The sequence below is a fragment of the Crassostrea angulata genome, chromosome 10, assembly GCF_025612915.1.
Source record: "Crassostrea angulata isolate pt1a10 chromosome 10, ASM2561291v2, whole genome shotgun sequence".
NCBI classification, from domain to species: Eukaryota; Metazoa; Mollusca; class Bivalvia; order Ostreida; family Ostreidae; genus Magallana; species Magallana angulata.
The window spans coordinates 27,613,306-27,639,724 of NC_069120.1; the positions used below are offsets into that span (position 1 = coordinate 27,613,306).

General features: G+C 37.1%; 2 protein-coding genes across 8 annotated transcripts in view; one reads left to right on the plus strand and one right to left on the minus strand.

Annotated features, from left to right (window-relative positions):
• Nucleotides 1–26,419, plus strand: part of LOC128167614 (ankyrin repeat and fibronectin type-III domain-containing protein 1-like) — an 87,543-nt gene that overhangs the window by 20,722 nt on the left and 40,402 nt on the right. For 5 of the 7 annotated variants that reach the window (XM_052833424.1, XM_052833426.1, XM_052833427.1 and 2 more), the window contains 3 exons: nt 10,909–11,081; nt 11,702–11,743; nt 15,337–15,471. In XM_052833424.1, coding sequence (XP_052689384.1) covers nt 10,936–11,081; nt 11,702–11,743; nt 15,337–15,471 — 323 coding nt within the window. In that variant the 5' untranslated portion in view covers nt 10,909–10,935. Of the gene's footprint in view, nt 1–10,908; nt 11,082–11,701; nt 11,744–15,336; nt 15,472–23,563; nt 23,764–26,419 lie in introns of those variants that run through there. The other 2 variants (XM_052833430.1, XM_052833431.1) reach the window with 2 other exon arrangements.
• LOC128165912 (uncharacterized) lies at nt 83–7,412 on the minus strand. The gene is made up of 4 exons (XM_052830853.1): nt 7,284–7,412; nt 6,144–6,931; nt 493–5,786; nt 83–140 (listed from the first exon to the last, which is right to left on the minus strand). The coding sequence occupies exons 2-3, from the start codon at nt 6,825–6,827 to the stop codon at nt 693–695; spliced, it is 5,778 nt and encodes a 1,925-aa protein (XP_052686813.1). The 5' UTR covers nt 6,828–6,931; nt 7,284–7,412; the 3' UTR covers nt 83–140; nt 493–692.

Sequence of the window (26,419 nt, forward strand, 5' to 3'; positions counted from 1 at the left end):
TTATATCTGTCAACAAGTTTGCAACATGTAATATTATTATACTTACATGTTGTTCTGCCCCAATAAAAGTCGGACTCACAAGTGTCGGTGAAATCAGTTTATTTGGGAGACAGATAACCGTCTCAGACGACGGTAAAAAGCTGTAACAAAAAAAATGTAACAATCAATGACTGGTACAGGTTTCCATACAAAAAATATTAGGACAGAGTTTGCAATTAGATTATGAAACCTTACACATATGATTTAAACAGTTGAATTCAGTCTATTCATATGATAAACAGCAAGTTAAAGTAAATTAATCAACTGCAACTCGAAATTAAATGACCAGAAATATGATGGACAAAATGGCGCCCCATACACCGAGCACATGGTAAACATAAAATACAAGATTTCAAGAATATGCATCGCTTAGCATTACTGACATGAAACATACAGATAATTCACATAAAAATATGTTGAAATAACCTAGTTTACAAATGTCAAAAGACTTACACTGTGGATTACAAGCCTCGATACAGAGAATCAGAGTTGTGCATACATCGAGTATGGCGCGGTTTTCCAACATAAAAAATTAAGTCGTACGACAAATCTTTCGTAACAAAAAATAAAATGTACACGAAACATGACACTCCCCGTCTGATATATAAAATTATATCACACAAGATTTGAATACAATTTAGTACAGAAAACATTCAGTTCTCCAATAATAAAATGAGTTCCGTCACTGGTCTGACGTAAGAGGTGGTCTTGCCGTCCTTGCTGACACGTACTTCAACCTTGCGAACCAAGTTGTCCTTGCCAGGAAACGTTGCAGTAATGCGTCCAAGCGGCCAGTTGTTGCGATGGGTTTCGACATCCTTTAACAACACTATGTCACCAACACTAATGTTACGTTGACCATGATGCCACTTCTTACGCGCTTGCAAGGTATGCAGGTATTCCTTCTTCCATTTGTCCCAGAACATCTTGGCGAGGTGCTGTACTCTCTTCCACTGTACCTTGAAGAGGTCCTTAGCAGTTGTGTCGCATACAGCTTCGGTCGGTACATCCGTCTTCTGAGTAAGCAAAATGCTTGGGGTAAGGACAAAAGGCGAGTCTGGATCTGACGAAACGGCGGTAAGTGGGCGAGAATTTATGATCGCACTTGCCTCGGCCAGAAAGGTGGTAAGTACCTCGTGCGTAAGACCCTGTGCTGAATGATCCTTCAACATGTTGTCCAATATGCGCCGTGTCAACCCTATCATGCGCTCCCAAGCTCCACCCATATGGGATGCATGGGGCGGGTTGAAAATCCAGGTTGTTCCCCGAGAGTGCAGGAAATCCTTGACCTGACGATCTTCCACGTTGATTGCGTCGATCTGTAGAGGGTCGGTAGCGCCAACAAAGTTGGTTCCTCTGTCGGAACGGTACTCCTTTGCCTGTCCTCGTATGGCTGTAAAGCGCTTCAGGGCGTTGATGAAGGATGATGCGGACATCTCCTCTACTACCTCGACATGGACTGCGCGTGTCACCAGACATGTGAACAGTGCTGCCCATCGTTTGCCGTTGGCTGGAACTCCCCGAGTGCGACGAGTCACGACGTCCCAGGGCCCAAAGATATCTACTCCCACCGAAGTGAACGGTGGCTCTCCTGGCAGTATGCGGTCTGTAGGCAAGTCAGACATCTTCTGGGTTGCGAAGCTCCCACGTTGTCGCCGACAAGTAACACACTTGTGAATGAGGGACGAAACAAGGCGCTTGCAGCCGGTGACCCAGAACCCACAGGACCTGACCTTTCCCTCCGTAAAGTGGCGCCCTTGGTGTTGCACCAGTTGATGGTACTTGCGTACAAGTAAGGTCGCAATGTGATGCTTCCCCGGTATCAGTATAGGGTTCTTGCAGACAGTCGCATCGTTGAGATGTCTTAAGCGTCCACCAACTCTAACAATACCATCGTCGTCGAGGAACGGACTCAATGCAAGAATGCTGCTATTCTTCGGCAATGGTTGTTTGGACCTCAGACAGTAAATCTCCTCACAATAGACTTCTCTTTGCACTGTCTTGATAATGTAGTTTTCTGCTCTTTGAGAGTAGTCTATGGACTTCGGTAAAATCTGTGATTTACCTCCCTTTCTGCTTATGATGAATCGCTGGAGCAGGGCGATACCCTCGACCAATCTGTCCCAGCTGGAAAATCTCTCATATCTCTGAGTTCCAAGCATAGGTTCACACTCAGTCTTCAAACATACAGGTCTGACTTCTCTGTCTGACAGAGGTTCCTGTAGGGGAAACCCTTCTGCCTTGGTTTCGTCGTCAATGCGCTGCAGGTGAGTAGTTCCTCTAAGCCAAGCACACTCTCCAATGTCCTTAGGAACTACGCCTCTAGTGCCCTCGTCAGCAGGGTTGAGGTGTGTCGGCACAAAGTTCCACTGCGACGGCTCACTAAGGCTTCTGATTTTCTCGACCCTGTTGGAGACGTAAATAAAAAATCGTCTCTTATCATTGTGGATATACCCCAATACCACACGACTGTCGGAAAAATACTTCACCGAGTCGAACATTATGTCCATGTGATCCATGACTATCTGCGATATCTCAATGGCTAGAACAGCTGCACAAAGCTCTAAACGGGGTATGGTATGGCCTGATACTGGTGCCACTTTAGACTTCCCTAGTAGAAATCCAGTCATCGCAGAGCCATCTTCGTAGTACACCTTCATGTAAGAAACGGCAGCTATGGCTTTCTCTGACGCGTCCGCATATGTCCACAGTTCCTTTCTTACTGCCTTGCTAAGATGTACCACGGTTGTTCTGGGTATGTGGATCTTCTCCAACTCCTTCAGAGATGAACTCCACTCTTCCCAGCTTGCCAGAATATGGTCCGGCAGCGGCTCATCCCAGTCTGAGGTACAGGTCACTACGTCTCTAAGAATGAGTTTCCCGCTGATGATAACAGGTGAGAGAAAGCCTAATGGATCGAAGAGGCTGTTCACTGTCGACAGTACACCTCTGCGTGTTGTGGGCTTGTCATCAGTAGAGATGCGGAACTCGAACATATCACTCGACAAGTTCCATCGCATACCAAGACTCCGTTGCACGAGCTGGTCCTCATCAAGGTTCAGGTCGTAGATGTCCTGTGCTAAGTCTCGTGGCTCAAACGCCTTCATGACATCCGCGCTGTTTGATGCGAACTTGTGGAGCCTTAGGTTCCCGTATTGCTTCAATGCGTCCTGGGTTCTGCACATCAGGTCTACTGCTTCTTGGCTTGTTGAGCATGATGTCAGACCATCATCAACGTAGAAGTTCCTCTTGATGAACTCCTTGACATCAGGTCCATGGCTTTCCTCAGATAGTTCTGAGATCTTCCTGAGGCCCAGTGTCGCTATGGCCGGAGAAGGACTATTACCAAAAACGTGGACCTTCATTCGGAATTCTGTTAGTTCCGTTCCGATCTCGTTGTCCTTGTACCAAAGGAAGCTGAGAAAGTCTCTGTGCTCTTCTCTGACGGTGAAGCAGTGAAACATGTGCTGCACGTCTGCTACGACAGCAATCATCTCCTTCCTGAAACGAAGCAACACTCCAAGCAAGCTGTTGGTGAGGTTCGGGCCAGACAGCAGTTGGTCGTTCAAAGAGGTTCCCTTGAACTTCGCAGAGGAATCAAATACGCCCCGGATCTGGTGAGGTTTCTGAGGGTGGTAGACCCCGAAGAGAGGAAGAAACCACTGCTCCTGCGTTGACTTGGAAGTGGGTGCTTTCTCAGCATGATCGTTGTCGAACAGCTTTGTCATAAAGGTCGCAAAGTGTTCCTTCTTTACTGGATCTCTCTTGAGACTTGCGTCCAAGGCTCGTGCACGTCTCAATGCAACCTCATAGTTGTTTGGTAGTCGTAATCTTGGTTGGCGGAAGGGTAGGGGAGCTACCCACTTTCCATCCTCACCTATCAATAGTTCTTTGTTCATGATGTCCATAAACATCCTATCTTCCACTGATGATCCCACTTTGTTATCATCTGGTGTGCGTCTGAATAAGTGTTCATCAGATGAAGTGTCAGATACCCGTAATCTGTTTGTCACATCTCTGGTTGGAAGCTTCTCTCTCACGGATAAGTACTGGGCACATGGTTCAAGAATAGTTCCACGTCCGCTGTCCGTGATGAAGGTCTTGTACACATTCGCAGCTCTTGGTCTGTGTTGTCCAGACAAGCATGTGTCGCCGATGATCGTCCAACCAAGGGGTGACCTCTGTGCAAATGGTTCGTGGTCACGTCCTATGCGCTGCTCAAGAACATGGTGGACTTGAGGAAGGTCTCTTCCTATCAGCAACAGAATTTTTCTTGAAGCGTCAATGGGTAGGATGTCGCCGGCTATATCCCGCATGTGCTTGTGCTGAAGAGCAACGTCAGGTGTAGGGATCTCTTGGTAGTTGTTCGGTATTTCATCACACTCTAACGTGCACGGCAAGGGTAGTCTGGTCTCACCCCTGGCTGATTCAATATAGAGTCCTGAGGCAGTTCTCCCGAAGGTTGTCACTTGTCCAGAACATGACGTCATCAGGTAAGGTATTGTCTCTGTATTGATGTTCAGCAAGTCAAACAATTCCTTCTTAGCCAAGGTCTTGTTACTCTGGTCGTCAAGCATAGCATACAGAGAGACAGCTCTTCCATCATAGGTGACAGTCGCGGGAACAATTCTTGCACAAGATTTTCCCTTAAATTCCTTCCCTACTTCTGTGCAGTTGCTGTTTATGGTTGTGACGTGCTGTTCTTTTGTTACTTGCTGACGCCTAGGAGCCTCCTCCCCGCCATGAACTGATGAGGCCCTTCCAGTGGTAGGAGCTGGTGACGAATCAACATGGAGAGACGTAGTGTGGAACTCACTTCCGCATTCCTTGCACATGATGGCCTCTTTACAGTCTTGTTTCCTATGACTTGCGGAACAACACCGAAAACAGAGTCTGTGTTCACGGAGCAACTTCATACGTTCTTCAATAGGCTTGGCCTTAAACACTCGACAGTTATTGACACTGTGTTTAACACCCGGACCGGTGTGAATTATACACACATCAAGCTTCGGCTCGCTCAGATTTCCGGATCCTGTTGGTTGATACACTGTGGTTTTCTTCGTGTTCACTCTTCCCCTTGGAACGTTCATAGGCTGCTTTTCGTTGTGGTTAGCGTCAGTGTGATACGCAAAACTTGGGTCATTTTTCACTCTGCTCATCTCCTTCATGAAGTCAACAAACACACCAAAGGGTGGAAACACAGTCTGATGTTCAAGCTTGTACTTCATGGCTCTGTTGGTCCATTTCTCCTGCAGGCCATACGGAAGTTTTGAAATGATGGGTCTAATCCCTGAGGATGAGTCTAGATAGGCCAACATTGCACTGTACTTCGGATCCTCCTTCAAAAACTTCATCTCCATAAGAATGTCTGACAGATCGTAAAGTTTTTGATGATCTCTGTTGCCAAGCTTTGGGAAACTCAACAGTTTGGCTCTTACGGATGCTTCCACATGTTCTGGTGCACCATAGCGCTCATCCAACCTTTCCCAAAGTCTTCTTAGTCCTCTTGAGATGTCGAAGATGTTGGATGTCCTCATGCTTGTTGCGTGCTTCTTAGATTCCGGACCTAAGTACTTGATAAGAAGGTCCATCTGCTCGGAGTCCAAGACTTGAAGCTCATTCACTACACACATAAAGCTGTGTTTCCAGGCACTGTATGATTCTGGTCTATCGTCAAAGTGAGTAAGTCTGGAGAATAGCAAGTCCTTCCTCAGGAGGAATCGGGTAACATCAGTTACTTGTGGTCCCTGATCAGTCACAAGTGGTGATAAGGGGTGTGAGGCAGCCACATACGGTTGTGCGACAGGCACGTGAGGGTGTGCGGTAGGCACGTGAGGGTGTGCGGCAGGCACATGAGGCTGCGCGGCAGGCATGGATGGCTGTGCGGCAGGCACGTGAGGTTGTGCGGCAGGCACGTGAGGTTGTGCGGCAGGCACGTAAGGTTGTGCGGCAGGCACGTAAGGTTGTGCGGCAGGCACGTGAGGTTGTGCAGCAGGCACGTAAGGCTGTGCGGCAGGCACATGAGGCTGTGCGGCAGGCACGTGAGGTTGTGCGGCAGGCACGTAAGGTTGTGCGGCAGGCACGTGAGGTTGTGCGGAAGGCACATAAGGCTGTGCGGCAGGCACGTTGGGCTGTGGGGCAGGCACATAAGGCTGTGCAGTAGGCACGTACGGCTGTGCGGCACGCACATAAGGCTGTGCAGTAGGCACGTACGGTTGTGCGACAGGCACGGACGGCTGTGTGTCAGGAACCAAAGGCTGTGCTGCAGGTACATAGGGTTGTGCATCCGGGTCAAGTTGAGTCGGATCGGAAGTACCGGTCAGTAGTCCTGGCGATGCAGAAGGTTGACGTGGAGTGGATTGATCCTGTCCTGGTTTAAAGTTGCTGACTTCGCCTAAGGAACTCGTTCGTCTCTTCATAGGTGACATCTGTATCATGGTCGATTCAAAGGCTTGACAATCAGCTTCAGCTTCTGCAGCCTCTCTCTCGAGATGTAGCATTTCCATTGCAGCATCGAGTTCCACTCGTTGTTTCCTGAGCTCCAATTCTCTGGCGGTGTATGCCATCCTAGCCTTTGCTCGGCTTACATCAGCCCTCTTCTTCGCTAAGATGTCGGCAAAGGAGTCCTCATCCTGATAGTACTCTTCCTGATACTCCTCTTCATCTTGTGTGACGTACTGCCTCTTGCCATCAGTCGTCTGTGATTCCCGGGCATCCTCTGTAGGGTCAGGAGTGACCTGGGTGCCCTCTGTTGAGTCGGGAGTGATCTGCTCTGCTGAGGTAGACATCCTAGTCTTTTTACTGTTCTGCCCCAATAAAAGTCGGACTCACAAGTGTCGGTGAAATCAGTTTATTTGGGAGACAGATAACCGTCTCAGACGACGGTAAAAAGCTGTAACAAAAAAAATGTAACAATCAATGACTGGTACAGGTTTCCATACAAAAAATATTAGGACAGAGTTTGCAATTAGATTATGAAACCTTACACATATGATTTAAACAGTTGAATTCAGTCTATTCATATGATAAACAGCAAGTTAAAGTAAATTAATCAACTGCAACTCGAAATTAAATGACCAGAAATATGATGGACAAAATGGCGCCCCATACACCGAGCACATGGTAAACATAAAATACAAGATTTCAAGAATATGCATCGCTTAGCATTACTGACATGAAACATACAGATAATTCACATAAAAATATGTTGAAATAACCTAGTTTACAAATGTCAAAAGACTTACACTGTGGATTACAAGCCTCGATACAGAGAATCAGAGTTGTGCATACATCGAGTATGGCGCGGTTTTCCAACATAAAAAATTAAGTCGTACGACAAATCTTTCGTAACAAAAAATAAAATGTACACGAAACATGACACATGTAAAATACTGAAATCTGATTGGTTTAGACGTTCTATTACCCTCAGCATTAGCAACACACTTAGCAACGGGTAACACAACTAATTGTTACAGGTGCGTAAATTATGCGCGTACGGTTTGCCGTAGAATTCACTTCATTTCTATATAAAAGAGGTAAAATTCTCTTTAAAAATAAGACATTCAGTATAATAAAATAAGTAGTGCCTGTTTGGGAGGGTAACTGTTGAAATTGACACCCCTCAAAAACCATTGTCAACCTCCGCTTGGCGTGGGTTGACAATGGTTTTCTGGGGGTGTCAATTTCAACAGTTACCCTCCCAAACAGGCACTATTTATATAATGTCATGGGGAATGAAAATTACTTTGCAGTAATGGTTAATTCAATATAAGTGTGTTCATTATAACCGTGATTTACTGTATATCTTCCCGATTCTCTTAGTGAGATTGGAGAGAAAATATATCGGCAGTGGTTTGTGGCAGGACCATGAAATTCAGAGAGCAATATCTGCAAAGTTACAATTTTAAGTAGTAAGTAGATTTGCAGTCATACATTGTATATACAGGTACACTGCTGCAAGCTTGTTTCTGCACAAGTGCATATAGTCATAAAAATAAGAGTGCAAAACATACACTTGCATATTATTATTGTTTTGGAAACTATATAACTTGTTTTTTGATAGATTGTGTATTCACATTTGACCTAGAATTAATATTCCGCTGGCAGACTTTCTTAGCTTTATAAAATGCTAACCTTGTACTGTAGTTGCAGAAGATGAGATTTTGAGTATTAATTAAGGATGTTGTTAATAAACTCAATAATAGATAACTTTCATATCTTATTAAATATTTCTTTAAAAAGTGTTGCAATCTAAAGATTAAAAAGATCTCTGAAACTAGTTGTTAAAATCTTTGGAATTAGAGTGGAGATATCAATTCAAAAATGTATGCCAATGAATTAATTTCATTTGAAATGAATTTTTTTGAAAATCTTGTCTTATGAAAGGAAGCATGATATAGAACAAAGAAAATTAAAAAGAATTGTATATGAATGAATGCAATTTCTATTTGTTTAAATTATATAGTGTGTGAAAATGATAAATGCCAGTATTGTAAAGAAGATATTGTAGAATGGTATGAGACCATGTAAATAGTTATACACCTGATTAATAGTAAATAATCTACAATGTAACAATGTCTACAGACCATTTTCCCTTTCATAGGTTGAACTCTAAATATTTTAATGGATTAGTATAGGCATTTAAAAAGTCAGATAGATTGTTCTGTAAGTTAATTTGATGTTGCAAGGACTGAAAATCAGTAATCTCTCAATTATGTCTTAAATACCTGCTTATTTAGCATTAAGCTAATCCATGTCTTGAACTCTGCGGTAACCTCTCTTTAAAACTCCTGTCTCCAAAAAATAGTAAGCGTAATTTGAGCTCACTCGTTGACTTAATGGAAATTATGAGCTAAATGTTTACATTGGGCAGGTCTTATTTCTGATGTAACAGTTGGATTATGGCAGGTGTCTTTTGAAAGCTCCATTAATTTTTCATTTATTTTTTCCTCATGAAGTGAGAGAAATCATGTGTCTGTCCTTGGTCAAGGAATAAGAAGGTTAAATGAAAAGAAAGAAAAGAATACCACTTATCTGTTAAAAGAAGTAGATTTAAAAAAAGTTATGCAGTTTTGCCCCCCCCCCCCATATCTATTTACCCCAGTATCATAGATATTGATGTGATTTTGAATTATTGTTTCAGTTCACTGCTTTGAGCACTGCAGATGAAATATCTTTAATGAAAAAATTATTGTGTACAAACATCAGTTTAGTTTTACATGTATCACAGTTGGGTAAAAATATGAATTTCTGTGACATTACATTCAAACACTGCAACAATTAAAAGAAATAGAGGGGTAGGGGCATATTTATGTATTTCATGTTAATAATTATTGAAATAAATGTTCATATTATCAGCCTTATTATAGAATTTGCCATGCAAAATTAATACAAATAACTTTTCTACAAGTTTTAATTGAAGGATTACATTTTATGCAATAAGTCAGTCTGTCAAGAAGGCTGTGGGCTTTATGATTTTTAAACATTAATAGGATTGCTCTACATTCTGTGAATAAAGTCTTACATATAAAAGAGATAAATTTGCTGGGAAATATATTAAAAATTTATGCCGAAATTTATCTGTCCGTGTCACTTGATTAAATTTTTTCTTGGCCCTATCAGGCTGGTGAGGTTGTTGATAGTGATGGGCAGGGCCTACATATGTTGGAGATAAATGTCTTTATGATTCTGTATGTATTAACTGGGACTGTGTCACCCTTCAGGGTTAACTTGTAGTATTAGGTGTAACAGCTTGGTGCAGTGTTGGACTGTATTAGTACTGAAATCGTTTGACACTCTCACTTTTGGGATGGAATGGGGTTTTTTTTTTCATAGGAGAAAATTTTAAACTATGTATATCCGGTATTTAAGGTAAATTGTTATTATTTGCTGCAATTTTTATTGAAGAAATGGGTTTTATTTTTTCCCCATTATGTACAGTATTATTTAATAATTCATATGAGTAACTACCTTCACTCTTCAGATGTTAAACATGTATAAAGGGACAGGTATCTTTAGAGAAATCAATAGTGGGAATATGAAACACCAATATCTTGAGTGCATGCAGCCACAAGTTGAAAAGAAATTGATTTTGGGTTATTAATTTTCTCTTTCCAGATTATGAGACTAATAATGTTATCTGACTCTGTTTTAAAAACATGTTTTGTAATTACCTTTGCTTATGATTTGATATTACCTGTCCATCTAAGCTCCATCTTTGGCCTTTATTAAGTTTGATTTTTAGGAGTTCATTTCTGGGAAATCTGTTTGATTATTCCTCTTAAAATCTTTTGACTGCCATATTAAGCTGATAGACATTAGTTTTTTCTCTCCAAATTACTGCTAGATCTTTGCATCAGCTGTTTTCTGTTGTCTGGCTAAGACGACTCCAGTATTAAGCTAATGAATCCCTAGGGCAGACTTGATCATCCCTTGATTTCAAATAGATTACCAAAGCATCGCTAAGAATATTCTTGCAGACTTCAGCATATATAGTATTATTTGTGCTCTGTCAGCATCCGGAAAATACTTATTCCAGACTTAAGCATCTAAAATTCTAATTGCAGACTTAAGCAGTACTAAAACTTCATCATCACTAAAATTCTTGCTGCAAACTTCAACTTCACTAAAGTACATGTACTTATTACAGACATCATTATTATTTTCCAATGAAAAATTCTTCATGCAAACTTGGGCATCCAAGATATGATTTGTGTTGACTTATTTATGGGTTTTTTTCAGCATCACTAAAATTCTTTGTAACCAGACTTTAATATTATAAGTGTCAGTAAAATTCTTATTGCAGACCTCAGCAGCAGCACTATAGAATTAATATTAAAGACTTCAACATCACTGGTATTCTCATTGCAGACTTTAGCATCACTAGATGGATAGACCATGTCTGCAGCCTGTAGCAGGGCAAGTAGTCACACCACCTCCCTTCTGACACTGACCATGCCCCCTACCCTACTGCAGAGCCAGTCCCCTGATGCCACCACGCTGGAAAACTATGATATAGAAAGCGAGCTGCCAGAGAGCAATGAGTAAGTACATTGAAATTTATAATAAATTCCTGGAATGTACCATTCCAAGATGAGGTTTGAAGATAACTGAAATGATCATGTATAATTGGATGACAGTCAGACCTGAGATAGCTCAGTTTGGTAGACAACTGACAAGAGATTAAGGACCTGGGTTCGAATCCTGGTCTAGTCCATCATTTTTTTTTACCCTGTTACATTTGGTTCACTTGCCAACCCCTGGAACCGACAGGTTAACTCCTACCAGGGTGAAAAACCAGGGATGTTGATTTTGGAGGATAAAGATCATTAAAGGGGAAGAAATGTGACTGCAAGACCATTTCTATTGCAAGCACCAGGTAGCTCAGTTGCTAAAGCATGTGACAAGAGATTCAAAGGGGGGAAGGGGGTGGTTCAAATTCTGGTCTAGTCCATCATTATTTACCCCATCTTGTGTATACAGTATGAAAATAAACTTACCAGGTAATGTATATATAACATACCCCTTCCCACTTAAAAAAGAAAAAAAACTGAGAAAATAAACATTTATTAATAGAAAATGCCCATATATTGAAGAGATTTGAAAATAATGTTTTCTAGTGATTGTTACTCACAGTCATTGTAAGAAAGATAACTTTTTACAGCAAAAGGAGAAAAAGAACTACAAAATCTGTACGCTTTGCAAGGTAGTATTGATTTGAAGGGAGAGAACTTTAAATATCTTATAGCTAAGTAGACTGCTTGAACTACTCTTGGGTGATGTCTTTGATACTTGACACTGCATGGAACTGGTTAATATATTAAAGGTTGTACAACCCTCATAGCTCAGTGTATAAGCTTCTTATGTGAGGAAACAATGAACCTATAGAATTAAAAATCAATTTTTTTCTGTACTATGCAGTCTTCTAAATCTTATAAATGTTTTTTTCAAAAGATTTATCACTTAACAGGTAATTTTCAAGATATAAATAAAAATTTAAAAATTCAAATTTAAAAAGTGGTATATGTATAATTTATTATTACATGTAGCTAATTCTACATAATACTTTAAGATGGACTGTAGAATGTTAGCTATATATGAAAATTCCATGATAAAAACAGATGCACTTGGTAAAATTTGAACATTAAGTTCAAGCAGACTCCGTGTTTAAAAGCATTTTATAAGTATTTTTTTCATGTGTTTAGTAATGAAGGCCTGCAGTGTCATACTTTCTCTAATTATTGGTTCTATCCAGCACAAAATACTATGTTTATAGAAACAACATGACATCAAACATATATAGACACTAAATGAGAATGAACAACCTTCACATAGATGAGTTTATGAACACTGCTCTCTGAGGGATAAATTTGATGGTTTTGTAGAATTTTTTTTTTTTACCAGAGTGGTACATTTGTTCTTACTAACCATACAGTATGGCAAACTAAATTGGTTAATATGGTGAAAAATATCTTATTTGTACAATGCTTCTTTTTATTGAAGAATTATTTCAGAATTCATTGTATGTTGACTGTTGAGGTCTAATTTAACACTGTAAGGCAGTTCAAAGTTATTTCTTTGTTTAATGTCACCCACATGTTTTTAAGGCTTATAAGAAAAATATTTGTGTTTAATTAAAGCAATATGGGCTGTATTTTTTAGAATTTTATTTTGCTTCAAAAACCTGCTATTATGAATAGTCTACATGTAACGTAAACTTTTATGATAGACAAGATATGTAAAAAAAAAAAATAAATAATAATCAATTTTTGTCGGAGAAAAGATTTCTCTTCTAAGGAATATATAGCAGATCAATTTTTGTACAGGACGACAAAAAGTCAATTTTGCTCCAATTAAAGCTTTTTAACGACCTTTTCCACAAAAATATGGCTAACAGAAATTCAAAAACCATTATATTTTTTGTAATCTTAGAAGAAAATAACATTTTCGTAAAAAAAAAAAAAAAATTTCAACATAAAAATTGCAGCTCATATTGCTTTAAAAAATAAACAAATCTTTTTTCCCCAAAATTATCCTTCAAGTTTGGTTTACTTTTTGTAACTAAAAGAAATGCCATCTGTAGAGATACATAATATTTAAGAAGACTTATGGATTTTTATTGATTGCTCACTGGAATTGTTTTTATAATACACAAGACAGATAGTTCACTAATTTAAACTCAAAATATATTTTCATACTGTTAATTAATAAAAAATAACTTGTTTGAAAATTTTCATTTTCAGTTGACCAAAACTTTTCCAGGCTTTATACCCAAGTAGCAGTTAAAGCAATAAAAAACAATATGGTGACCAAATCCCTTTATGAAATAATGTCAGCTTTAAAGTAAGAATTAACATCAACCAGCCTAAAATGGGTACTGTGCAAAATATACATGTTCTTGAAATACCTTGAAGTTAGTAAAGCTGTATATATGCACATTTATTTATTGTCTCACAAAGAGATGAAAAACATGATTAACTGCTGACAACATTACCAAAGTTCCCCCAAGGAAGTTTCTTTGTTTAGAAATTTCTAGTTATGGACTATCAGCTTCTAACACTGATGAGAAAAAAAAATTGGAATGACTTTCACCATGCTGTTGCCAAGCTTCTTAATTAGGTGTCTTTTTAGAGCTTATACTACTGAGCAAGAGTATAGCCAAAGGGCCTAGCTTTGGCTTGATGTTGAACCAGTTCCTATTTTTGAAAAACATAATGAACATATTTTGATACATAGAAAAGGTTTTATGTCAGCATCTTATATATGAAGATTTAATAGGATTATTTTCATCATTTCTTATATTCCAAGATTAATGGTTCCGGCTTTTCTTTGAATAAAAAAAATGTTATTAACTAGCTTTTGGTGAAAGCGTTTCTTATTGCACAGATCTTGCATGATGTTCAATCCCTTATAATGAGGAATCTATAATTTATTCCTCCTTGTCCCTAGAACAGGGATTGGTTGTGATATTCTACAGCCCGAACCTTCTAAAAAGGCATCATGTTGATTTTGTGCTGAAGAAATCAAGACTATCTTCTTAATTATACCCCCGCTCCGAAGGGGGTATACTGTTTTACCCTTGTGTGTGTGTGTCTGTCTGTCCTTCTGTCCATAACAAAAAAATTTGCCGCATTTTTCTTAGCAACTATTCATCGCAGATGCTGGAAATTTTAACACACTCTTTGCTTAGGCATGCCATATGTTGGGATGTATTTTTGCACCAATTAAACGTCAACTTCCTGTTAAATGAAGACTTTATTCATTTCTTGCCTAAATTTTCAAACAAATTTCGTCAAAGATTTCTTAGCAACTATTTATTGCAGATGCTAGAAATGTTAACACACTATTTGTTAAAGCATGCCATATATTTCGGATATATTTTTGGACCAATCAGATGTCAACTTCCTATTAAATAATGACTTTATTTATGTCTTGCCTAAATTTTCAAACAAATTTTCGTCAAAGATTTCTTAGCAACTATTTATCGCAGATGCTTGAAATGTTTACACACTATTTATTTAAGCATGCCATATATTTCGGATATATTTTTGGACCAATCAGATGTCAACTTCCTATTAAATAACGACTTTGTTTATTTTTAGTCCAAATTTTCAAACAAATTTCGTCAAAGATTTCTCAGCAACTATTCATTGCAGCTAGATGCTGGAAATTTTAACATATTATTTGTTTAGGCATGCCATGCGTTAGGATCTATTTTCATAATTGGACATAAACTTCCTGTTAAGTGACGCCATCGTTTATTTTTAGCCTAAATTTTTAAACAAATTTTTGTCAAAGATTTCTCAGCAACTACATGTATTCATTGCAGATGCTTGAAATTTTAATACACTATTTGGTAAGGCGTCCCATACGTTAGGATCTATTTTTGTACCATTTGGATGCAACTTCCTGTTAAAAGTTGACTTTGCTTATCTTGTATAATCACATTAGTAAGGGTATTACTAGTGAGCATTGACTCTTGGATATTTTGTTGATTTATTTTTACAATCATTGTATCGGATTCGATGTCTATATTATTTTTCATTTGTTTTGTATAACCTAAGACATGGTTAAATGAAGTAAATTTTGATGTTGTTTAGAGTCATGCTTTTTTAATTATTACAGTTTATTTATGCAAGTCATTTTTTTCTATCACCAAGAACAGCTATGATCTCTTGGAGTTTCATTAATTAAATTATCTTATGTGACTCATGACAATATGAACAAAATCTTGTTTCTCTGACATTAGTAATTGCTTCTGCGGTGATGTAACATCCACTTCAATGGATTTTTTTTAAGGTGTGAGGAAGGGGAGGAGGCAGAGCCTGAACTCTACTGCTTTGAGGACTTCATTTCATATGACCTTCAGCCTCAACGACCTCCATTAGAGAGGACAATTAGTGTAAACCCAGAAGTCTATCATTCCCTGACAAGGTAAGAAATAAACATTTTTGCCTCAGAGTAAAATGCCAAACTTCTCACCAAGTTGTCTTCAAGCTGTTATACATACATGTATCTGTAGCAAAAATGTCACCAAAGGCATCTCTATAGCAATACTGTAACACAGGCCATCTCCATAGCAATACTGTAAACTAAGCCATCTCCATAGTGATATTGATTTAAGACAACCTCACAGCAAAACTTTCACCCAAATCATCAACCATAGCAGTATTTTTTCCATAGAGAACCCAATAACAATATTGTCTTCATAACAATTCTGTCAGCCAATACATATCTATTGCAAAACTGTAACTCAAGATATTTCTAAAGCAGCATTTTCACCAAAGACATATATGTATATCAAGAATGTCACATAAGATACATGTATCTCCATAACAATACTGGCACCTTAGACATCACCAAAGCAACATTTTTGCCCTATACTTTCCCATAGCAATACAGGCACCTTAGACCTTACCAAAGCAACAATAATTGGCCCTATAAATTCCCCATAGCAATACTGGCACCTTTGACATCCCAAAAGCAACATTTTTGCCCTATACTTTCCCATAGTAATACTGGCACCTTTGGCATCCTTAGACCTTACCAAAGCAACAATAATTGGCCCTATATATCTCCTTAGCAATACCGTCACCTTTGACACCCCAAAGCAACATTTTGACCCTACACATCTCCTTAGCAATACGGTCACCTTAGACATCCCAAAGCAACATTTTGACCCTATACATCTCCTTAGCAATACGGTCACCTTAGACATCCCAAAACAACACTTTGGACCTATACATTCCCCATAGCAATACTCGTACCTTAGACATCCCAAAGCAACATTTTGGCCCTATACATCTCCTTAGTAATACATGTACTGTCACCTTAGACATCCCAAAGCAGCATTTTGGCCCTATTCATCTCCATAGCAGTACTGTTACTTTGGACATTGCCATTGCAATACTGTCACCTAGAAATTTTCATAGCAGTAGTGTCATTCAAGATATCTTGAAAACGATGCAGACATTATATAAATAGTGCCTGTTTGGGAGGGTAACAGTTGAAATTGACACCCCGAGAAAACCATTGTCAACCGACGCGAAGCGGAGGTTGACAATGGTTTTCGAGGGGTGTCAATTTCAACTGTTATCCACCCAAACAGGCACTATTTATTTTGTTATACTGAATGTCTTTTTTAAAATTTTTAAGAAAATTTTACTGCTTTTATATAGGAATAATGTGAATTCTACAGCGAACCGTACGCGCATAATTTTCGCACATGTAACATTTTTTAATGTTACCCATTGCCAAGTGCGTTGCTAACGCTGAGGGTAATAGTAAATATTATTAACTGAGTCTTAACCAATCAGATTTCAGTATTTAACATGAAAGTATAACAAATCAAGCAATACCAGGCTACTGTACTCCAGATAGCAGTCTTGAAAACGTAAACTTTGATACAAAGGGCTTTATTAAGACTGATCCTATGCTAGAATTTGATTGATCCCTCGTTATACACAAAGGAAAGAGATATCAACATTGAACCAAATTTACATAGGTTTTGATAGCCATTTTGATGCATTTTAATATTTGCATGTTGATTTAATATTATTGACTGACCATATATGTTCAGTGTTAAAGAGAATAGCATGTCTCCAAATTGATAACAGAGACAACTTGTTTGTCATCCGGGCCTTTCATGACCATCAGGGCAGTTAATTTGACAAAGCAATCCTCTCTGTTATGAGCAGATAAGTGATAATTTACAGATCATAGAACCCTCTGACAAATTTGTAGGGAATCACCTTTTATGATTGGAGAAGCCAGGAAGAAATCATTATCATCGCTACAATTGCTGTTCCTCATCATATCTAAGACAAGTAATTCTCTGAAATGAGGAAGATCTCTATTGATTTTTAAAGTTGGTATCATGATATTCCATTACTGTTAATTAGCACACAGGACTTTCTTAATTGTGCACTTGGTATTTTACTGAATGGTAGAAAGAGAACCAAGGTACAGTTTGTAAGCTTGGTTCACATTATAGCAATTTTAGCATCATTATAGTTTATCTCTTTGATTCACTATGACGTACTGTTAGATAAAAAAATTCTTTGATAATTGTTCAACAAATTTAGTAAGACCAAAAAAAAACCAACCCATCCAATGTGTTCTTCAATTCTTCATGATATGTTTATAATAAGCAGACTTTTTGTAACTGTATATTGGAGAAGCTCCTGTTTTGTTTGCAGCAGCATTTCCCAATAACAGAATAAAGTCCAATTTTGACATTAGAAATCCACTCTGTTCTGTACAAGTAATAGATGAATGAAAGAATTTTTTGGGTCAATCCCTCTTCTCCTTTGATCAATAATTTCAATCTTGGTGACTTTTCTGAAAAGGGGGTGGGGGGGGGGGGGGGCAATGTCACATGTATATTCATAACTTACATTTGCTCAACTTACGCATTTATCAAATGCGTAGTTTTACATATCCCAATAAATCAGCTAGTTACCAGAGAAGCATAGATTTATAGTGGAAATTTGATAACTACCTATATTGCAATTAGAATGTTGTGAAGTTGCTTTTGCTTACGCATGGTTTGATGTTTGAAATCAGCAGTTTAATTTATAATGAACAAAGCTCCTTTTTTGTCTTCATTAATTCAAAAATTTGCTTTCCAAAGAGATTACATAAGCCTTTGGGTTTATTTACTCAGAAGAAGTGAGATACAGTGTTTTGCAATTTATGGAAGAATGTCAGTCTGATGTAGTGTGGTTGTTTTTTGTCTCTGAAGTCCCAGTTTTGTCTTCATTAGAAGATGGCACCAAAGAAATCAAAGAAACAAATAAGGGAACATTTTCTCTGAAGGAGTAGACCATTATCGGTTCCTTTTTATTCAAGCGTTTTTTTTTCTATTGAGACAACACCAGTTGATAAATCCACAAGCAGGTTATTTTGGTCCTTATTGGTCTAAAATACATATATATTCAAAAATGTAATGCTTAAAGTTTTTAGACATTGATTTTAAAGAATTATTTTGAACTGTGTGTAGGAAAAAAAAAACAAGGAAAACTAAGCATATCATCGCAATTACTTTTGACTTCAACCAATCATGAAGTGTGGATTTTGTACCATTAAGTTGCAGGAATAGAACTTTTATTCTCATTTTGCATTCATTTTCTGTGATCAAATGTAATTTGTGTTCTGTTTAGTTAAAGCAAACTGGAAGCATGTTCTTACCAAAAAATAAAAAAAGAGAGATATTGCTGAAGGGAGGTGTATCTTTAATGAGGATAGGGAAAAAATCCATAGCTGAATTATAAAATCTTTGCACATCAGAGCTTCCCAATTAGAGAAGTATAGGGTATTGCAAAAAGAGCACCTGTGACACTAGTCTTGTGGCCAACTGCTTTAATGATAGCCTTATGTAATTAGTATTGCTTAATATCCTTGGGCCAGAAACCAATTTTCTGATCCAATCAAGATTCAGCTCGTAGCTGTGAGGACTTTATTTTCCAAGATGAATGAATCTTCCTGCAAGAGTTCAGGCAAAGTTTACTCATGGGTTCTATATTTGCAATGCAATCAATCTCAAAAAGAGAAACCATTCAAGTTTCTACTTCACTTCATTTCAGTGGTCTTTGATGATGAACATTTTTGCCATAATAATGTGTATCCTGTTTTTAAACCAAACGCTGCAGAAGTTGTGGTCTTTGAACTAACTTTACCTTCAAGTGGTATAAACTTGGTCCCTGCTTTGTTGGTGAATGGTCCATATTATTCAATGCCTCAAGCCAAATCCTATTGTTTCACAAGGTTAAAAACAAATATCAGAAGTGTTCTAGGTGACAGATTGAAATTCAAATGTTAATCTGGCTTCCATATCTTTTACCATGGGAAAAATAAGTGGTGTATTGGTGCAAAAAGAAATTCGTTGAACATCCCAGATTGATGGTCATGCATCTTATGAACGGTCAAAATTGAAAAATGCAGGGAAAAAAGGAGGAGGGGTGATGTTGTAATAAACACTATGTGGGGGGTAACTTTGAAGAGCAGAGAAACCTTCAAGTGATAAGTGCAACTTCTTTTGCATGAAAAAGAGGTATTTATTGTTTTGGCAGTTAGTTGACAGTGCAATGAGGTAATTGCATTCTTATGTTCTTAAACATTGTGTTTATTTTGGAATTGTTGAAAAAGACAGCCCTCCCTTACAGATGGCTGGAAGTTTCCTCGGCTCGGGTTCATGGGCTGGCTTGTGGTCTACATCAGGGGGCCTGCACTCTGTCTCTTCAAATCGCTTCAAACATGCAAGTTGCATTTAAGCGCTTCAGATCCCAATCATAAATGACAGCTTTGATTAAAACTTATGTCCCCAAGGAAGCTCGGAAAACCTACGAAAAATCAGTGGGGAGGGGTGATATCAGTTCATCTCCACTTGTATGATATTGTTTACCAAAATAGCTGCAATGTTTCTGTTAATTTGTTTAATCTTAACATTTTTTCAGTAATTTTTGCCCCACACTTGCTTATGCTCCTGCCTGGTGCAAATTTATTTTTCAACAAAGAAATGCTGCAGAGGTTTATGAGCAATAAAGTTATTGAGAAATGCAGTATATGCAATCCATGGCCAGCTAAAAGCTATGTAGCTGCTGTTTGTCTTTTAAACCAATAGCATGTCTTTATATATGCATCATTAGACCACCTTAAAATTGATCCACACTGAACTGATGGTATATGTAGAAAGAAGAGAGACACAGGGGATAAGGTGCAGTATCGTCTAATTCAGAAATTTAATTTAAATTACATTTCTTATTTTTAAGAAATTTTTCATCATTTTTGTACTTGTAACAAAGTGTCATTAGACTTTACTGCCCTTAATGTTTATAAAACAAACAAACCAAGGAAAACATGTTTGAGTCCATTGGTTTCTACTTTAAGCTTTGTATTGTTTGTCATATAACTTTTTGAACAATACCAGATGGAAACACCGGTCAATAAAAGTTCAAGGTCAGAGTTATTGAAGGCTGAAGTCATATATCAAAATCTTTTATAATTGGCCTAAACACCATTTTCAATGCTTAAAAAATTTCATTCTGAAGATAAATTACAGATATTTTAATTTATATATTAAACCAGTATTAAGTATCTATGTTGTTAATTCATTGTGAAAAAACTGAAATTGAAATTAAGGGGCACCAACAATTAACAGTGACTAAGACCACCTAATGAAGGTGTTTTCAGACAACCCCAGAAACCCATCAAACGATGAGCCATCCAAATCTGCATCTTGAGAATTCAAAAATACATTTAAAAAATCCTTTGAGTTTCAGAATCTAGAAATCATAATTGCAAATGGCTAGACACATTGAGTATTGTGAAATATTTAGAATAGATTCTATGATCCCATGATTTTTGAACACATGCAAGGTTGTAACTCCAAAGTCTCTAGGGAAAAATCTGGCCCAGAGACTTTTAGACTTCTGCTTTGCATGACCATGCACTGTTTTTATTTTGCTGTCTGGAGAGTAGCAAATCATAATACTGGCATATATCAGACCATTAGCTAACTAGGCTAAGACTGTATGAACACTGGGGATACTTTTTCAATCCCTCTTCATCGTCTGCAATGAGTTCCTGGTATGTTTAATTAAATTGACCTGTTTTATACCATGCTTTGATTAAGTTTGTAAAATATATTACAATGGTTAATTCGTAATGGTGTATTAAGCAGTACTTGGAGACTTATGAAAAAATAATGTTTACTTCTCTAACGGCTCAAAGTGCAAATGCCATCAATTTAATGATTTATTTAGTATGCATTATAATGCCTTTGCAAAGCAAACATTTTTGTGAACTCTAGTAAAGTTGTTGCACGCAGACTTGCAAATTTGGCACCGATGTTTGGCTGAATCATGTAATGACTTTGTAATTCAATAATGGTTGTGGTCACCAAGCAGTGTCACTGTATCGAATGACACCTCCAGATGAAGATCCATACAACCAAGCCTCATCTGGTTGAAACCTTCCGGCTGATGAAGGTAACATGAGACAGTAGCGCCCACTTGGATATTGGGACTGGATGGTCATTGGTTGGATCTCAGGGCCACATCTTACTGTAGATCTTCCTTTGGGTTTTCTTTTTTTGGGTGACATCATTGTTTTAAATGTTTTCAAGAAGACTGTCACTATAGCAAATGGAACGTTAGAAGAAAAACCCAATGGAAATTCTCGATCATTAGAATGTTTTTTTCTTCTTTGATGTTAATCTTATTAATGACCTAGGATGGTAGACTGTTCAGTAATGTCACCTGCCTTTGAATAATTCAAATGTCTTCACAGTTCTTGTTTCTGTTCCATTTAGTCTTAACTACTCATCGTTAAAGAACATCTGCTAAAAGTACAACACCATTTTTAGCTTACTTCAATGCTGCTTCGAATGTATCCTTGCATTGGCATTTAGGTCACCTTCCAGTTTACTTTAAGGTACTCTGTGATATCATATTTGAATGGATTTACTTGCATTTATATATCAAAGCAGCTAATGAATGCCTTTATAATGCAAAGTGTGGTTGCATATCATCAGGTCTGTGTGCTGCATTCAAAAGTATGGGTATTACATCCATCTAGAATCCTTAATACCAATTTTCATTCGATTAGTACATTTGCACTTTAGTGTTCACTAAAGTCTTTCTCCTTTTTTTTAACAAATGCAACATCTAAAGGTAGTCATATGTCTGTGGTTTTCTATTCTAAGTACAGTAAAAGAAGCTTATATCTAAGCTTATTTCCATGAATTTGTTGAATTCACTGATAAATTTAGACAGGATTTAGTTAATGTGTTGAATTAGTATGATTTTTTTTTCGGGTTTTATTTTGTTCAATGAGCATCCATGCTTAGGGTATTAATCTGTGATCACAGTGTCAAACTTCTTATTCATAGTAAAAAGATACAAAGGAATTAAATAAAGCTTAATAAAACCGACACCCAATGAAACCAATGGTGACATATAAATGATGCTTCTTTTTTTTTAAGCATTAGTAATGATGCTTTTTTTTTTAAGCATTAGTATTATCAGAAAACAAATTATTGACTTTGAGCTAGACAGCATAATTTGTCAAGATTTTGTCTCATAACTTCAGAGCTTGATTAGAGACCCTGTTCAGATTGCAAACTTTCAAATTGCATAACAGTATTGATGGAGGAAAAAGTGCAATGCTGCTTTGTTTGAAAACTAGTCTGATCATATTTTGAAGAGATGAGTAATGTTGGCCTGGAGTCACTATCTGGGCTCTAACAAAGTTGCCAAACTTATTACTGAGCGATTGATTATGAAAATTAAGTATAAAGTTGATGAAACAATACTTAGTGAGAAGAGATATATGATGAAGTGTTTTTCATTGATCCAAAAATAAGTTTAATCAGTTCATATTAAACATATTAAGCTTGGCTGGGATATCTTAATGTGTCCCACAATAGCACAAAGAAGCCATGCCGTATCAGTTTTGATTCGTTCCATATATAGCCCACAATTCCTACTTGTTATGTAAGTATAAATCATCCCAGAGAAAGCTCATATTTGCATGGTATAAGTTGCAATTTGGCCAAAAATCTTAAATGGAGTTCCTTAATAAGAAGTTGATTTACGACTGGAAATGCGTAATCTTGGTCATGTGGTAACTGTCATATTACCATTGTATGTATTTCTTTGGGAGTAGCATGCTGTGTCTATAGATACAGAGGGTGTCCGCCAAAGTGGCGAAGCTCATCAATAGCTCAAGCACCACTCTGACGGATTCATTGAAGCCGATCAAAAGCCCAGATCAGATCGTAGCAGAGTTATTGGATATTGCAGCTTGAAGGAGACAAATGCTAGAGTTTAGCTCTGAACAGTCAGTTTCTGATTTGTCAGTGGAGGTGTGCGTAATTGTATAATTACACGACTGGCTTAAAGTTTGTCTATACTCATCGATGAACTGTTCATAATATTGTATCATGACTATGGCATCAACCCATTCTTAAGAAACAGGATTGAAACACCGGACTTTATTTAAGGATATCAACCTGACTTTTTAACTTCATTTATCAAACTATTTCTTGAATTTTGATCGTAACAAATTGAAAAAGCTGGCTGACTTGAAAGGTTTCAACATGAGTTTGCTGTGGCAAAAGTTGTACAAAAAGTGGAAAGCATGGAAAAGGGCCGAGTTGGCAGTGACCACAATGTTAATGAACATTCAAAATAAGAAGCAGAATTGTATTCAACAGCCTCAAAAGTCGTGAGTATTTTACAGTTTCAAGGTGTGTTTTTTTTCTTGTTTATTTAATGAATCAAACAGTGAAAGTTCTTAAGGCAGTTTGATCTCGATGCTTAACAAATTGACCATCAAATCTACGTTCAAATTTAAGTAAAATTCAAAATATTTTCAATTTAAAATTTGAATTTGAAGATTTTTTAAATTAAATACACAGAGCTCAAAGTGATAAATACAGCCTACAAATGGCCATGACCATCAAGCCGTCTTTTAAGAATTTTTTTAAAATTTTTTTTTATATTTTTTTTCAATTTTATTTGAAAGAAAGTAATTTGATTAGGGGAAAGAGGGAATTGAAAAATTGCATTGAAATGAAAACCACTAAATAGCGAAAAATATTTATTGTGAAACGCGTGTCCAAGCTGCTTAAATTATCAGACAATTTACAACTTCTGTAGTGTTCTTTGATCATGACCATAAAAGAAAGTAGTATTCACAATAAAGTGTCCAATTATGGCTACATTATTGCTGCCATCTCATTGTTCTGTTATTGCCTACACTGATGGCTATGCATTGTGTCTGCAGTCTGTAATTGAAAAGGCGTGACTGTGCTGGGAAACCGGGAATTCACATCAAAATATTTGCCGAGATTGAGTTGATGACACCCCCCCAAAAAAAGTTTTATATTATGAAAAAAGTAGACTGTATTATCTTCGCATGGAGACTTATTTATGGTTGATGACACCAAAAAAGAATAGCTTGATACTCTGAAAAAAAGATGGAGACAGTATCTTCACCAAGATTAATTTACATTCCATTTCTAAATCTGATTGCTGGATGCGCAATATCCCCTGCTATAATGATATATTAAATTAGAGATATCCTCTCCTCTTCCATACTTTAATTGTATCTCTGGACTTCATTTCTGCTCTCAGCTCAAAAGCTAAAAGACTAGAATTAGTTTTGTGTTGAAGTGGAACAGTGGGATTTCATTTTATCATCATTAGTATAAAACCAGTGGCGGGAGGGGCATGTTTAAAATGAAGTACTGGTGGCTAATTGGCATGCAACCATTTCTAGAAATTTTGCTGTGTTAAGAGTTTTGAGTAAAAGGTAAAAGAAATGTAATAAAGATGTACGATTTTAAAAATTTTATTCCCTCAAGAGGACATCTTTGCCTGTAGCATTAGTACTGAGACATAGTTTACTGTGAACGCAGCAGTCATTTACTGTGAGTGCAGTAACACGTAAATCTGGATGACTTGTTTACAGAGATGTTGACATCAGCTGAGGCATGTCACCGAGTCCTAATAACATTATCTCGAGGATGGATATCCATATAAGGCCAGTGACGTCAGTTTTACGATCTAACTCTAACTTCATGACAATGATCATGAAATGTATATATGCATGTGATAAATAAATAACGTTTCATAGAAACTTTGGGCATTGCACATGCATTTTGGTTTTTGATTTATAGTTTTTTATAGGAGGCATGACAAATGTTGATTAATGCTGTTTGATATCTGCAGCTGCAGATCTGAGGGTACAGGATTATTGACGTCATTTGGGTTACTCTGGTATAGAAATCGGCAAGATTACAAATGGACGATAGCACTGTGACGTAGTGATTGTATTTAGAAAAACAGAATGTTACATTGTTACACTATGTTGTTACAATAACATCACACCCTTATAAAAAATATAGGAATCTGGTATGAATAGATTGTATTACTTTGGGCCACACCAATATAATTTGTTGTTTGCCAGACCCTGCATGCTCTTATTTAAATAAAACTTTACAAGTAATATTATTATTAATTTCCTGCATCCAGGAAATTCTGTGATGTTTTCTGTTCTATTTCCGCTCTATTTTTTTCATATTTTAAATAGTTTTAATTTATAAATCAGACACAAGTAGAAGAAATATAACTGTCAGCTAAAATTTATTTATGCACCTCCTAAAAATTTTGGCTACAAAAAATAATAACTTTATTTTTTAATCACTTGCCCGCTCATACCCTTTTTTACTGAATGTCTGACGAACAAGAAATTATATTGGTGTGGCCTTTGGCAGAAAATCTGTTGATTTACAGAATTCTTAGAATCAGAAAATTGGGATGATCAGGTTTTTTTTTCAGATTTAAAGTTCAATGATAAAAAAATCACCAAAAATCATGTTGCGTATTTCAAACAAATACAATTATTAATCTTTAGGTCGTGCAGTTGATTTTTTCAAACATTTTAGCTATTTTATGTAATGGGCAAAAAACTTGAAGTACTTGGAGGAGATGGAAATACCAGACAAAAAGGCTATGTGTGTGTTAATTGTCAATTAAAAAGTTGTTAGTTTAACAATGAAAAATATTTTGTATGCAGTATAAGTGTGAAATTTGAGTTATGCTAAAGAAGAAAAAACATACATGTAGCCCATATTTTTTATGTTAAAAATTGAGATTGTGATTGTAAGTTTAAAGCAATATGAGCTGTGATTGTCATGTCTTAAATTTTAGATATAAAATTGCAATTTACTACTTAAATGCCCTAAAGGTGTTGTTCATAAATTTCTATTTATCTTCTTTTTTTGTGGGAAAAGCTATTAATCAACTAATTGAAGCAAATCTACATCATTGTCATCCTGTACCTGTACAAAAATTGTTGTTGTATTTTCCATTATACG